The sequence below is a fragment of the Notamacropus eugenii genome, chromosome 3, assembly GCF_028372415.1.
Source record: "Notamacropus eugenii isolate mMacEug1 chromosome 3, mMacEug1.pri_v2, whole genome shotgun sequence".
Taxonomy (NCBI): domain Eukaryota; kingdom Metazoa; phylum Chordata; class Mammalia; order Diprotodontia; family Macropodidae; genus Notamacropus; species Notamacropus eugenii.
In genome coordinates, this window is record NC_092874.1 from 134,399,619 (window position 1) to 134,415,396 (window position 15,778).

Genomic DNA, 15,778 nt, shown 5'->3' on the forward strand with positions numbered 1-15,778 from the left:
GAAACAAGCACAGTGATATTAAGTCACTTGCCAATAATTTAATTAAAAACAAAATGCCTACAGGGTCTGTCCTAGTTTTACCCCCACACTAATCCTTACTACAAGATGCTAAGCAAACCATTAGAAAACACTTTTTAGATTATATTAATGCCTTACTCAGGAACCTACAATGGAACTGCTATGGGCTACCAGATTGACGCTAAAATTCTCTGCCTTCTTTCCTCTAAAATATAACCTCATCCTATTTTTTCCAACTTTTACTTCCATTTTCTTTATAGCAACTCTCCTCACATTCCTGTACTTTTTCTATTTTCCTGGACTCTATTGCTCTCCTATCCTACTGATACCTTCACAAGTCTCAAAGGCAACTCAAAGTTCTAACCTTTCTTCAAAGCTGTTCTTGGTTATCTTGCAACAATGATCCTTTTCTTCACTACATTCTTTGGTAGTTGTATCTGCAGCATACAGTGAATATGCCATTCTAGTTAGTGTCTAAATTTTGTACCACCACTCACTTTAGTTCTTTATTATTTCACTGTCTAATGGTGATACACTGTATAGGGACATAGCAAGAATTCATGAAATATTTTTTAATTGTAGATTTTGGAGAGCTGACTAGATGAGAAAATAAGGATAAGCAACTGCAGTTCAGTCACTTGGAACTATAGAGAGTTAGAGCAAAAAGGGACCCTTGTGATGAGTTAATGCATCATTTTTTAACTGAGGAAGCTGAGGCCTGAAGACAGAAATCCATTTGTCAAAAGTCATATGGATGGCAAGGGGCTGAGCCAATACTCAAAATCTTGGAAAATTCACCTTCAGATGTAGGTTTTTAATAATTTATATTTATTATATTAATATATATTATATATGCTAATATATAATATATGACTAATTTAGCTAACTGGGAATTGTTCTTCCAGTAGAGGTGCTAAGTCAGCAAATCTGCTTAGAGTATTTTTTGTATTGGGAAGAACAGGACTGGATTAATACCATCTGCTCTCACCTCCAACTGCAGTGATCGCTCCCCTTTATAAATACTTACATACCATTCACTCAGTAGTTGTTTATGTACTACCTTATATTGTGAAGGAACTTCCTCTATTTTACATTGGTTTCCCAGTGGGACTGCAAATTCTTCCAGGAAACAGGCTATGTCTTATGCATAGTCTATGGAACCTGGTCAGAACCTATCATAGTGTAATTCACATAACTGGCATTCACTAGTTGATGAAGAGTTGAACAAGGAAGAAATATCAATTTGAATTAATTCTTATACAGTGAAAATTTAGTTACTTGCATGATCAGGGAAATTAGACAGGGAAGAAATGGTGCCAGTTTGCCCTGAATGCCAATTAAGTGAGCTAATTCATATTGCGAAAGATGGACTCTAACTTATTGCTTCCTTGCTATACCTTCTAGGGCTCAGTCCACACCTAGTTTCTTAACTGCAGTATGAAGCCAAAAGCTTTTGAAGATTAATATTTTAATCAATGTGGCCCCAAAAGAATGTGAGGGAAAGAAAGAGAATGAGTGATAGGGGAGTTAATTGGGAAACAAAACTTATTTCATTCCAATACCGATTTCTGAAACCTAGAAAATTTTTCACTCATACACATACAAAAGAAAAGAAGTTTTCACAAGAATGAGATTGGACCTCACAATCATTTCTTAGTTAAAACAAGTATACTGAAGTTAACCTGGTAAGAGAACTCTTTTGCAACTTTAGGAGGTGCTTACCAAAATATGGGAGGCAGTGATTATCTGTATGTAATTGACAATGGCCTTTATGTTTTTGGAGCAGAGAAACTCACATTTATTAAGTGCTTACTATGTGCCAGGCATTATGTTAAGAGCTTTCTGAATACATACTTTACTTTTAGTTTGATGTAATTCCTTCTGTAGCTTTTTCTTATCTTCTAAATCATTTCGAAAAAGTGATGTATCCTCTAGTGAAGCCTTTGTCATAGACTGGGTTTTTTTTAAATCAGCAAGTTCTTGTTGAAGGTTTCTTAGTGTAGCCTAATAGAAATATATCCAAATTATTTCTATTACTGATTTCATAAATCAATATCAGCTTATATAAGATAAATACACCTTCAAAATTAACTGATATAAATATTTTCACTTGCAACATTATTTCATTAATGTATTCATAGTTATGATTGATAGATTTAGAACTAGAAAAATATTAGGTATTATTTAATACAACAACCACAACCACCTATTTTGCAGATGAGAAAAACTAAACCCCAAAGAGGTCAAATGAGTTATTCAAGGTCATAAAGGTAGTAATTAATAGAGAAAAGGATTGGAACTTGGTTCCTGAGACTACAAAGCTCCTCTGAATATACCACTCACCCTCCATTTAGCATGCATCAAATGCTACCTTCATAATTCCTAAGTAGACTCCTCATGAAGCCATGCATTCAGCCGGATTTCCCTATTACCTTTTTTTGAGATTTATAACACCTCCAAAACCACACATAAAATAATTTTGTGTGCAATTCACATGGAGGATAGAGGAATGGGGAAGGAAGAATATATAGCTTCTAATACTTGATATTAGGGGTTTCCCCTTCCATTTTTCAAAAGAGTTAAGTACCTTATTTGAATGAGGACATCTATAAGAAAAATTTGCATTTTCTTTCCTCTCACAGTTTCCCCTGGAGAATGAATATATGCATTGATATGCTTGTCAGGCTTGGTAAAAACACTTGAAGTGATTAATTTGGTTTTCTGAAAGCCAAAAAAAATAAAAAAGGTCGCTAGCTACCATTCACATCTTCAATTGTCCTTGCCAAGCCTTTAAAGCAGTTCCTTTTTCTGCTAGGAAAGGAATTACACTCCTGACTGCAGTCAATGGACAGAAAAAGGGAAAACTATAGAAAATATGGTAGTTCTCTCACTTAAGTGTACACAGTATGGTACAAGGTCACAGCTAAAGGGAAGTCATTTCATTTCATTTCATGCACTAACCTAGCAGGAAAACATACATACATATATATATATGAAAATACATATATGTACGTATTTACACATAACACAAATACACACTTGTATTTACATAGATATATACAGATATGCTATAAAAATCCTATTCACTTTCACCATAGAGCAAAGTAAATAATTGTACACATTACTAGTAGCAAATAAAACTAAAAAGCAAAAGAAATTAAAATTTTTCTATCTTATTGGATAAGATTAAGTATTCTGTAAAAATAAATTTAACTAAAGTCTAGTAAACTTTATAAAGGAAACATAAGCTAAAAGAAGTGAATGTAAAATTGTGAAAGGAAAAATTGGTATAATGAATTTAATTCCTAAAAATAAACTAAGTTGTAGTACGAAGTGACTAGATTCAAACACATGATCATATACATTAAAAATGAAATCTAAATTTTTTGTACAAAATTGTTACCCAGTACAATGTATTATAGTCCTGCAACTGACTGCATATATGAAAATCAAAGATAATGAGAACTGCTATTAGATTGCAAAAAGTTAGCCATCTTCAAAAAATAAAAGGCAGTGATCCCAGAAATTGCAATTCAGCTAGAAGTGTTAGTAAAACAGAGAAAAAATACCGAGATAAAAAATATATAGTAAGGATGCAAAGAACATTTTTTAAATGGCACTATTTATGTACAAAAAATTAACGCTTAATGCACAATATAACATCTTTGAAGAGAATTACAGCCCTAAATTTTAAAGGAAAGTAAAGATTAGTTTTTGGAATATCATTTAAAATGATCCAGTGTTTAATATTTCTAAAATTAGTTCCAAGTAGTTTGAATTAAAACTAGACAGATTGATAAACATGTTTAAGCAGTTATGAAAAGGGTAACTATAATATTCCACAGCATCTCAATTCAGATGTCTCATCTGAATTGTTACATAATTCTTAGCATAATTTTTCAGGGTTTTTCTTAAGTTTTAGCATTTCAAGTAATTTATTCTATTGCAGTATTAAAATGGTTGGGCATATTATTAGAATGATAAATTTATCAGTATTTATGCACAAATGTTTAATTCTATCCATATTTATGAAATCAAAATTTCATGGACTACTTAATTTCTTTAAGCAAAGTGAGTCAGGTTACCTAAAAGATGATTTTTAAAATTTTATTTTCATAATTTTATTTTTATTTTTATACTATTAGTTTTATATTTAAAATTATTTTCATTTATTTATTTATCTATATTGCATTAAATTGTTTTATTATTTATTATTTTATTATACATTATTTTATTATCATATTTATCTTGTTATTGCTTCTCATTCTTCTTTCGTACACATCAGAATTTTTACAATTCAGGTTATAATAATAACCTACCTGCTGAAAATTCAAATTCCCAATTTATCTTTGATTTTCATTTCAAAAGGTTAAATGCTTATCAATGATATTATTTAAAAACCTACCTCTCTTTCTGCTTTCTCATTTTCATATTTACACATCTGCTCTCTTAAGCGTTCACATTCACTGATTAACTCTTTGTTTCTCTCTTCTACCATAAGAACTTGTTTCTCGGTATCAGCACGAAGCTTATTGAAGAGATCAATAAACTCTCCCTGGGCATCACTCAATACCTTTTCCTTAATGATGCCTTTGTTTTGGGCATCTTCAAGCTGCTGTTGAAGCAACATATTTTCACCCTGGATTTGGGCAAATCTTTCTTGGATAGATTCATGTTTGGCAACATATTTTTTCAGCTTTTCCTTTTCCAGTTGATTTGTGTGTTCAAGTTCTTTTGCTTTATGTTGGGCCTGGTTTAATTGTCTCTGTGTGCTTTCTAAAAACAGTACCTTTTCTCTGAGGGAATCATGTACATGGTATAGCTCATTTCCTAAACTACTGGCTTTATTTTCAGCTTTGGAGAGCTTTTGACAAAGGTCAGCATTGTTCTCTCTTAGACTAGACAAGTCATGATTTAGTTTGCGTTGTAAATGAAGCCACTCATCTCGTTCTCGCTGAAAGGTACGTTCAAGGTCTAGTTTTGATGTCTGACTTCGTTCATGATCACGAACAGCAGAAGTCAGACGGGAACGATAGGATTCAGTTTCTGTCTCTAGTCTGGCTCTGTTTTGTTTTGCATTCTCCAATTCAGAGTTCAGCATTGCATTCTCAGATGTCAGAACATTTACTTGTCCACTGTATTGGGATATGATTTTTGTTAATGCTTCTTCATTCAGTTGTAATTTTTTTTGAAGCTCATCATTCTCTTCTTTTAACACTTCATTTTCTTCTGTAAATTGACTTGCTTTTTCCTGATCCTTAATTTTTAGTGTGTCTAATTCCACTTGGAGCATGGCAACTTCATCCTGTAGGATTTGATTTTTATCCAGCAGATATTTTTCTTTTTCATTGCTATCAGGAACCTAAACATAATAACAGGAAAAAGATGCTATTCAAAATAAAATTATGCATTCTGATTTTTCCTTAGTAGTTCAAAATAAATCTGGAGGTGCCAAGAAGCATAGTGTATTCAAAGAAAAAGTAAATTGAGGGACTTTCACCTATTTCACATTTCTGTCAGACTCAATTTTCCCAAATAAAAAGTCTCAAGAGTGCTTCATCAATCAGAAGATATGGACTGTATTTTTAAGCCCCCAAAGCTGTCTGCCTTTCAGCATATTTGATGTCCTTTGCTGTATAGATTCTATCCCACACTGGCTAATTATAGATTTATGATAAAAACTAACAATACCAAATATTTACCCAGGCCTTTTAAGGTACTTTGCTAAGTACTTTCAATACTTTATCTCACCTAAGCCTTTCAACACCCTTATGAGGGAAATACTCATATTACTCTCCCCATTTTACAAATTAGGACTTAGGTTAGGAGAAGTTATTAAATAACCTGCCCACTGTCACACTTGGTAAGTATTAGAAGCATTATTTCAATGCAGGTTTCTTCAGACTCCAAATCTAACACTCTTTTCCAATAGGTAATTTCCTCTTAGGTGTTGAATGAAGATAAGCATTTGTCCTACATTTAGAGCCATTGTCCTGGTACAATTATGTTAGCTCCAGACCAGTGAAGTGATAACAACAGTCTTAAAACTTCTTAGTATACATCTTGAGGACAATCTGTTTTCTGAGAGTTCTGTAGCATTTTTTATAACATCATTGACTCAAAACTTTTGGAAGTGATCTAGTCCAAACCTCTCATTTTAGGGATGGGAAAAGTGAGACCTAGAGTATGGTCAGCAGATGGTAACCTAGTCTTAATCATCAGATTAAGGAATAATGAAAGCATCAATGAGGTCAAAGTATAAAAAGTTGATCTTGCACTTCCATCATAATAAAACTGGTCCAGGAGCACTGGGCCCCATCAGGACTGGTGGAAACAGCTACATCAAAAAGCACAGAAGCCCCATTCTATAAGATCCCTTCTACAAAGCCAGGAGGAGGGTATGAATAGGCAGCAGCTGGAGTAAATGAAGCACTCCAATGCCCAGGCACCAGGGGATTACTAAGGGACAACAACCCAAAGATTTACTTCAAACCACTGTTGAAAAAAATAAGAAAATGCAAAATCCTAAATTTGGCATTTGAGGAACTTGAGTTTCTATCATGCTGAGCAATGATGAATGTGAAGGAATGAGTCCTTGCAATGGACAGAGCCTTATGTCAGAAATCTAACAGTTATTCTTGTTGCAAATACTTTGATTCCTTCTCTTTCATGGAACATGAGAGAGACAACAACTTGAAACAGACCAAACTGTTAACATATCTTTGTAACCCTTACTCTCTGCCTTTGAAAGTGCAAACGAATGACATCACTTAATCAAGGAAGAAAAGGTCTTTGTTTAAGTTGTCACCTGGTTGCATCCCTTTTTCCCCCAGAGGTTAGTGACCCTGATGAGCTGCCCAAAATGATCAGAAAGGGCAGAGGCACTACTGAGAACCAGGGATTTTTTCAGTAGAAGTACCCTTGGGTCTCTGGAACAATCATTCCATTCAAAGAAAAGAATCAACCACGCAAAACTAACAACCTGTGCTGATTGTGGTCACCACGTGTGTCCCTACTTGTCTGCTGAGACAGACGGACATGACTGAGGATAAATATGTCCAAAATGAAGAACAGAAATCCCGACATTTTAGTACGTAATTAGATTTGAAAATGACCAAAGTGAATACCTCAGAAGTCTGAGTCATTTTGGAAGCACATGCTTCTATTTCTTTCTGTTTCCAAAGAGGATTATTGTGAATTCCAGATTGCAAAGCTCTGGCCCTCAGCTCCTGGGAAAGTTGTCTTTGAGTGTCATTTCGCTCTTCTTCAACCTGGGGACAACGATTTCATAAAATTTCTAATTATCTTTTTTCCTTCAAAAGCCAGCAAAAACATTTTACCTTTAACTGGAATATAGAATCTGAAAAAGGATGGAAAATAGCTGAAAAACAATTAAGAAAAGTAGGCTACTGAAAATGAAAAGGAACACAAAGGATAGCATTTCAGACTTGTAAAGGAACCTCAACAACTATGCAGTCCAGATCCATTATTTAGGGACCTGACTCTTACTAGACTTTACTCAGCCTTGGCTTGAAGTCTTCACAGATGGAGGCAGCCACCATCTGTCAAAGCAGCTTTTCCTATTTATGGATGGGTTTTGTTGTTGTTGTTGTTAGCAATTTTATCCTGACATTGATCCTAAAAATGTACATTGTTGCAACTTCTATCCATTGCTCTCAGCTCTGTCCCTTAGGCTGAAGGAGAGCAAGCTTTCTTCTGCATGACTGTCTTAAAATACTTGAGGACACTTAATCCTGGCCCTGGAGTCTTCTCAAGGATAAAAACATCTCTAATTCCTTTAACTGACCCTCAAATGTTACGGACGCAAGGCCTTTCTTCATCCTGTTTGCTGTCCTGCTTACTAGATACCATAATTCTGTGGCATCCACAAGGGAATTAAATAGTACGGGTGAAGTCTGATCAGAGGTATTTTTACCTCCTTTGTTTTGGAAGCTGTGCTTCTCTTAATGGGATCCAAAATTACGTTAGCTTTTTGGTTGTCAAACAACAGGACTAACTCCAGTTAAGCTTAGAGCTCGCTAAAGACTCCTACATCTTTTCAGACAAAATGCTGTCTAATCCTATTTCCCCCAACTTAAACTTGTGAAACTAAGTTTTTGTACCTAACTATAAAGTTTTACATTCATTCTTACTGAATTTCATCTTGTTAGTAGGTTTAGTCCGATGCTCTGACCTATAAAGAATTTGCCTTTTTTCCATTTTACAAAGGATTAGATAATTTTAATTGTTTAAGAGGGGGCTAAAGATGCTAGAGAACAATAAACTTCTGAAAGACTGAAGGATGCATAGTAAAGTAAAATATAAGCACCAGAGAAAGGAACTGGCCCTGCAATTTCATTGGTGTAGAGAATTTTCAGCTAAGGAAACTCCCTCTACCAATGTAGAGGAGTTCTCTGGAAGTCACAGTCTTAGAGAGTTATCTAGAGTACTAGTGTCACATAGATCCCCCCCAGTACTGAGTTTTGTGGGCAGCTTTTGAGGAGTTGGACCCCCCAGCCTGAGGTCATGTGAAATGACCTTCCCAGTGTTACAAAGTCCAGATATGTCAATGGCAACGTTGAAGTAAGGTCTTTCTGGATTTGAGGCAAGTTCTATCCACTACACTATACTGATTCTCTATTGTAAAACATATTTTTAAAACTACTTACTCCATCTTATCTTTTCCATGGCTACTCAGCCTGTAATTTTATATTCAAATACTAAAATAAGGCAAAATTTTCTTTATATATTTATGAATGATGGACCCAGCTTACACTAGACATAAATACTATAGCCCTTTGTTAGGATTTTTTTTTAAAAAAAATTCATTTTAAACATTCTTTTTTAAATTGAGTTCCAAATTATCTCTCCCTCAGCTATAGAGAAGACAAGCATTATGTCATTTAAGCATGTAAAATAAGGAAAACCATATTTCTATTAGCCATGTCATAAAAAGCAAGAAAATTAAAAAGTAGCACAAATATACTTCAATTGACACTAAGTCTGTCAGTTCTCTTTCTATAGGTGAACAACATTTTTCATCATGAGTCCTCTTGAATTGTCTTAGATCATTTTCTTGATCAGAGTAGCTAAGATTCACAGTTGGTTGTGTGATCATCATTACAATATTGCTGTTATTGTATACAAGGACTTCCTGGTTCTGCTTACTTAACTCTGTATATGTTCATATAGGTCTTCCCAGGTTTTGCCAAAACCATTTCCCTCATTTCTTTTTTTTTTTTAAGATACACAGCAATTACTTGTATTTTTAGATTGGTGACATGGGGAGTTCAAACATTGTTGCCATAGAGCTTAGAAAAGCAGTAAATTAAGGCATTTCTCATAAGTGGGCTCCTTAGGGTCCTCGTATTTATGAGACTATCCTAGCTATACCTTAAATAAATAAGGAGGCTTCCCTTCCTCAAAACCTTCAGAAAAACTAATTTCTTTCAAACAATGCATGACTAGAGGCAGCAAAGTCGCAACTGGACCTGAAGTGAGGAAGGCCTGAGTTCAAATCTAGCCTCAGACACTCACTAGCTATATGACACTAGACAAAGTACTTCACCTCTGTGTCAATTCCTTTATAAAATGGGGATAACAGCATCCACTTCTCAGCACTGTTATGAAGTTAAAATGAGGTAACATTTCTAAAGCACTACTTCACAAATCTTAAAGCAACCTATATTACCAGAAATTCCAAATCCTAAACTATGCTGTTTTATGGGTAGCAAACCTACGAGCACCTAAAGGGATCTGACCAAGAACACTGGCTACCAAGTTAAGTTGACCCTGTAAAACAGGGAAATTTCTATAATCCTTTTGGTTATTAAGCTATCAGTTCACAGTGCAGACACCACTGACTGGCAAGGTGCCAAGGCTTTAAGAGGGTCTTCTGGGACTATTAAGTCTAGAGACCAAGATTCCACATACCCTGCCTAGGAGGTACACAGTGAAACACTGCCACACTGCCACCTTGTGGAAGGGAAGGATCCAGTCTAGAGTGCCTTGAAAGGGGTCAGGGTTTAATTGGTCACTAAGAGCATTAAAGTTGGGGTAAAGGAGTAGGAAAAGGCCTAACAGTCTTGGAGCTATAATGCAGATACAGATGGGGAACCCAGCCCAGGGAAAAACCTTTTGTCTGTTTTTATTTCTTTGAATGGGTGTATCTCAAAGTGAGAATGTGATATGACCTTAGCCTGAAAGGGCCAGGGTCTCATACTGCATCCTGGGTCATCTCCAGTCATCCTGATGAATATCAGGCCACTGGACCTGGATGGCTCAGGAGAAGAAAGTGAGGTTGGTGACCTTGCACAGCCCTCCCTCCCTCTTTCAAATCAAAGTCAATGGCAAGTCATGTCATCATCTTGATGCCATGGTCCTCATCAAGAACAAAGGACAAACCACAACAACAACAACCCACTAAGAGCATTAAGATTGCGGTAAAGGTGTAGGAAAAGGCCTAATATAGCCTTGGAGCTACAACATGGATACAGATGGGGAACCCAGCCCAGGGAAAACCTTTTGTCTATTTTTGTTTCTTTAGAGAAAGTCAAGGAAAGAAAAGAAAAATGCAATTACATTACAAACTTTTATCCCTAGAACTATCTGTGGATTTGACTCGTGAGAAGTTAAAATCAGAGACAGACTGACCAACCGACTGAGACAGCAGACATGCGGGCAGCAATTGCTGCTACTGGGGGGCTACCCTTTGTACAAAGTTTACATATATTTATATACACAGACGCAAGGGTATAAAATTAAGTGAAAAAGGATCAAGTAAGCCAGGATGGGATTGGGAAGAAGTGGCAGAGATGAGGGCAGTGCCAGCTGTGGAGACACAGGGCAAGAGGAAGGCAATGCTGCTGCTCACTCCCTTCCCTCCTCTCTGCCTGGGCCAAGGAGATGATGATGGATTGGAAGATAAGATGAAGGCATGAGAAAAGCATCCCATAGTGCACTCAACTCCTGGGGGCAGGGGGGAGTCAAGGCATCCAGAATATTTAGATGGGTAGATGTCTCACGCACCATCCAGCAGGACACTACTGTAAGTAGTTCCGGCCTCAGGATGCACCAACTTGAGGCTATAGGCTTGTATCAGTAAACAACCCAACATACACAGTGGGGCCCACTACAACAGGTTCTTAGATCTTCATTCATAAAAGGAAAGCAACCTTCAAGGGGTTAATAATCACTTTAATCAAGCACAGGTATCAGATAAATCAAAAATAAATCAACAGACAGCACTTCCAAACTGCCTGACCATTACATACATACACGTCTGACCATTACATATACACACAGTGACCAGAGAGGGAAGCATCAACCTCTGGGTTTTAATGGGGATAAGAGGACTCCTTAATGGCTTCCTAGAGTCTCTTTGGCCAAACAAACACTTCCAGTCAGTAAACCCCAAAGTAAAACCTCACCCTCAAAGTATTTATATGCTTTTTAGAACCAGAGGGCATAAACCTCTGACCCAGTGCCTCAATAGAAAAAATAAAAAGTATTTGGAATCCTCCTACAAAACAACTCCCCTAATCAAGCTTCCCACACTGGGCAGGCCCATCAATGAGTAGGAGAAATCCTCCCCAATCATATTATTCAATTAGAGGCACTTTCAGTAAAACAAAAATAGCAAAAGATCCTATTTTACTTGCTATTATAAGGTTTTACAAATCCACTTCCATCTGCCAGGCCTGTTTGTTGCATCCCAGCATTTACAAGGTTCCCCCACAAACTCCAAAGGCTTCTTCACCCAGAAGGCCTAAGAACTTTCCCTGACAGGCCAAGAGGGAGGCGAAGGGGAAAAGAAGAGAAGGGTGGTACCTTCATTTGTGGCCCCCACATCCTCCACTATGGGGGACAAGTGAGGAAAAGAGGATTAGAGATAAGGAAAGGGCAATGAAAGGCACCCAAGGAGACGATGCACAGAGAGATACTTGTATGCAATGTAAGTACAGATTCTGCTCCCCCAGGCTGGGGGCTTTGCTCAGTACAGAGTCCATCCCCAGGGACCATGGGGCAGCTGCTCTTCCTGGTGTCCAGTGTTGTCGCCAATTGCCCCAGAGCCAAGGCCCGTACCCGCAGACTGGCATGGTCCGAGGGACTGGGAAGAAGGGGTCTGTGGAGGGATAGACACAGAGAAAGAAGTGGCAGAACCCAGAGGCACCGGGAAGCAGTGCCAGGCTCTTACATAGTCTCAGGGATAAAGGCTGGAGAGCTGGAAGCACCACAAGGCAATGGCCTGGGAAGTGAGATTCAAGGCTGGACTAAGAGCAGTCAGGACTGCAGGGTTCAGGGCTCCCAAGGGAATAGCTCCATTCAGTTGCAGGGCAGCAGCCTGGGCAGCAGCAGCTATGGTTGGGAGCTGAATATCAGAGCCCTCAGTCAATTTGGCCATGGGCTGCAGCCACCTTCTAGCAGTACCCAGGTCCAGCTCCTCACCATCATTAGGAAAAGTAATATCTGTGCCAACGTCCAGTCACTCCATCACCCTGCCCCCCCCCATAGGTCACCCTGCAAGCTCAGAGTCATTCAATTGCTCAAATGCCCACCGAGCACATTCTGATCCAGAAAAGGTTAAGAATCCAAAGCCTTTAGAGTGGCCTGTATCTGGGTCCTTCATCAGGACAATGTTATCAATTTTGCCAAAGAGTTTCAAAGATGTTCCACAACATGTCCTCAGTGATCCTGAAGTATAGGGAACCACCACAGAACCGCATGGGACCACCACTGCCCTTCTGCAAATCATTGGCCATGGCTACCAAGCAGTTTTTCTCAGCCTGAAAGACCTGCACAATGATGAGGACACCCAGCAGCTCCTGCTCTGTAAGTCCAATTGCTAGTGGCACTGACTGGATTTCACAGAACTCCACGGAGGCAATGCTCTTAGAGTGACGTGAATTTTGGTCTGAGACAAGATGCACATCATAAGCAGCAGAAAAAATATCCTCTAGATCTCGGGCCAAATGTGGGCAGCCAGTTGCATGAAAAAGACTGTGCGAGCATTGCGTTCCTCCTCTTTTTCTTGCTTGTCTCCCCACTGGTGCTGCTTCCATTGGTGCCCCCTCCTCTACTGTCACTAGTGCTGCTGGTGCTGTTGCCAGTGCTGGTAATGGTATTACTTGGGCTATCCTTTTTCACCTGCTTCCTTTGCTCTTCCTTTGCAGAAGGGTAGTGGTGGTCCCATGCAGTTCTATGTTGGTTTCCTATACTTCAGGATCACTGAGGACATGTTGTGGAACATCTTTGAAACTCTTTGGCAAAATTGATGACATTGTCCTGATGAAGTCCAGTATGACTTCAATCACTATATCAAAAGGATCTGATGCCATCGTGTCATAATCCCTCTTTCAGAGCCCTCACTGATGAAAGTCCTGCTAGGCCATCGACTATGGCCAACTTGCCCATCCCTCATTTCTTAGAGCACAATAATATTGCATCACAATCTTATATAACCACTTCTTCAGTCATTCAGCAACTGATGGTCATCCCCTCAATTTCCAATTCTTTGCCACCACAAAAAATCCCACTATAAATCCTTTTCCTTTTCCTTTGATCTGTTTGGGACACAGCCCTAGTAGAGGTATTGTTATATCAAAAGGTATGCACAGTTTTATAGCCCTTTGGGCAGAGTTCCAAATTGTTCTCCAGAATGGTTGCACCAGTTCTGAACTGTGCATTAGTATCCCTATTTTTCCATATCCCCTCCAGATTTTGTCATTTTCCTTTTCTGTCATGTTGGTCAATCTGAGGTAGTATGATGTGTTACTTCAAAGTTGTTTTCACTTGCATTTATCTAATCAATAGTGATTTAGAGAACTTTTCCATTACCATTGATCACTTTGATTTCTTCATTTGAAAACTCTGTTTATATTCCATAAGCATAATGGGAATCTTATACATCTTTTCATGTGTGTCATTAATTAGATAAGATAATTTATAATATTAGACAAGATAATAGATAACTAATTAGATAAGAAGATCATAGTTAAGCCTACTGTTTACCTGCATTGCATTGAGCTTCTTCCCTTTGACATTCAGAGCACTGGGCAGAAATCACATTGCATCAACATCTGCCACAGGCCCTTGTGATGCTTTGTTTTAATTGAGGTGATTCCAAGTCTGTATGGTCTACAGTGGCTACCCAAATGAGTAAGAGCAGAAGCAGCACCAGTAACATCAGGAACACAGCTCAGATTATGAAATATTCCTCAAACAATGTCAAAAATTATTCATCACACATTAGGCTCAGGCTCATCTCATGGCCAAGAGATCATCCCCAAGAATCTTCCATGTCATATGCCCAGGGATCAAAGTTAATACTAAGGATCTCCTAATACTACCATCCACTCAGTAACCTCTGGCTCAGCCATCATAACCTCTCTTCCCTGACGGTCCATGGGAGGATAATACTAAATCTTTGTTCCGTTAGAGACTTCTACATAGGGGAGAGATATCTTTTTCTCCCATGGTGCCTAAATAAGGATTCTCTGAATTGCATGTAGGGACTCAGAATCAGTCTAGTCAGCTGGGAGATCTTCCCATTCTCCATACAATCACGCAGAATCTAGTATGAATTCTCTAATGGACATAAAGTAGTGTTCTTAGTCTAAAGGCCTTCCCAAACTCAAAAGGTTTCTTTACAGAATTAATTCTTTGATATTGAGCAAGTTGTTTCTTCAGACTGAAGGTATTCCCACATGCATTGCATTCATAAAGTCTCTCTCCAGTAGGAATGCTCTGATGTTGAGTAAAAGCTACATTCAGATGGAAGGCCTTCTTTTGTACACTACATCAGGTATGAATGATGTGAAGTTGAGAAAGATCTGACTTGTGATGGAAGGCCTTCCCACACGTCTAACATTCATAAAGAATTTCTCCAGTATGAATTCCCTGATACGCAGTAAGATGTGGCTTCTCCATGAAGACCTTCCCATATTCATTACATACATAAACTTTTTCTCCAGCATGAATTTTTGATGTCTAATAAGATCTGAATTGCAATGGAAGGCCTTCTCATACTCCTTGTATGCATGAGAGGAATCTCACCTGGATAAATTCTCTGATGGACATAAAGTAGTATCCTCTATATAAAGGCCATCCTACATGCAATTACACTCTTTAGGTTACTTTCCTGAATGAATTCTTTGGTGTTGAGTAAGTTGTGTCCTCACTTTAAATGTCTTCCCCCATTCATAAGGTTTCTCTTCAGTATGAATTTTTTTATGTCAAATAAGATCTGAGTTGTAGGGGGAAGCCTTCTCACACTCTTTACATTAATTAAGGATGTCTCCAGTATGAATTCTCTGATGTACAGTAAGCTCTGGCTTTGTCAAGAAGGCTTTTCCACATTCACTATATTCATGAGGTTTCTCTCCAGTGTGAATTCTTTGATGTTGAATAAGTTCTGATTTGGAGAGAAAAGCCTTCCCATACTCCTTACAGTCATACAGAATGTCTCCAGTATAAATTCTCTGATGCACTCAAAGCTGTGAGTTACTCCTGAAGGCTTTCCTCCATTCACTACATTCATAAGGATTCTCTCCATTATGAATCCTTTGATATGCAACAAGTTCTGAATTTAGAGAAAAGACTTCTCACATTTACTACATTTGCAAGGTTTCTCTCCAGCATGAATTCTCTGATGCACAGGAAGATGTTTCTTGCTCCAGAAGACCTTCCCATTTTCATTACATTCAAGAGATTTATCTCCAGTAAATGCTCAGATCTTTGGACAGCTGCTTCCTGGAACATC

General features: G+C 37.9%; 1 protein-coding gene and 1 pseudogene across 5 annotated transcripts in view; both read right to left on the minus strand.

The window, feature by feature from the left end:
* Positions 1–15,778, minus strand: part of LOC140533324 (ankyrin repeat domain-containing protein 26-like) — a 96,951-nt gene that overhangs the window by 15,953 nt on the left and 65,220 nt on the right. For all 5 annotated transcript variants that reach the window (XR_011976877.1, XM_072652938.1, XM_072652937.1 and 2 more), the window contains exons 16-18: positions 7,146–7,289; positions 4,424–5,380; positions 1,873–2,022 (exon numbers count right to left, since the gene is read on the minus strand). Coding sequence is in view for 4 of the 5 variants with exons in the window: in XM_072652938.1 (XP_072509039.1) it covers positions 1,873–2,022; positions 4,424–5,380; positions 7,146–7,289 (1,251 nt within the window). In the remaining variant the exon portion in view is untranslated. The remainder of the gene's footprint in view (positions 1–1,872; positions 2,023–4,423; positions 5,381–7,145; positions 7,290–15,778) is intronic.
* Positions 7,299–15,732, minus strand: LOC140533328 (probable RNA-binding protein 23 pseudogene; annotated as a pseudogene).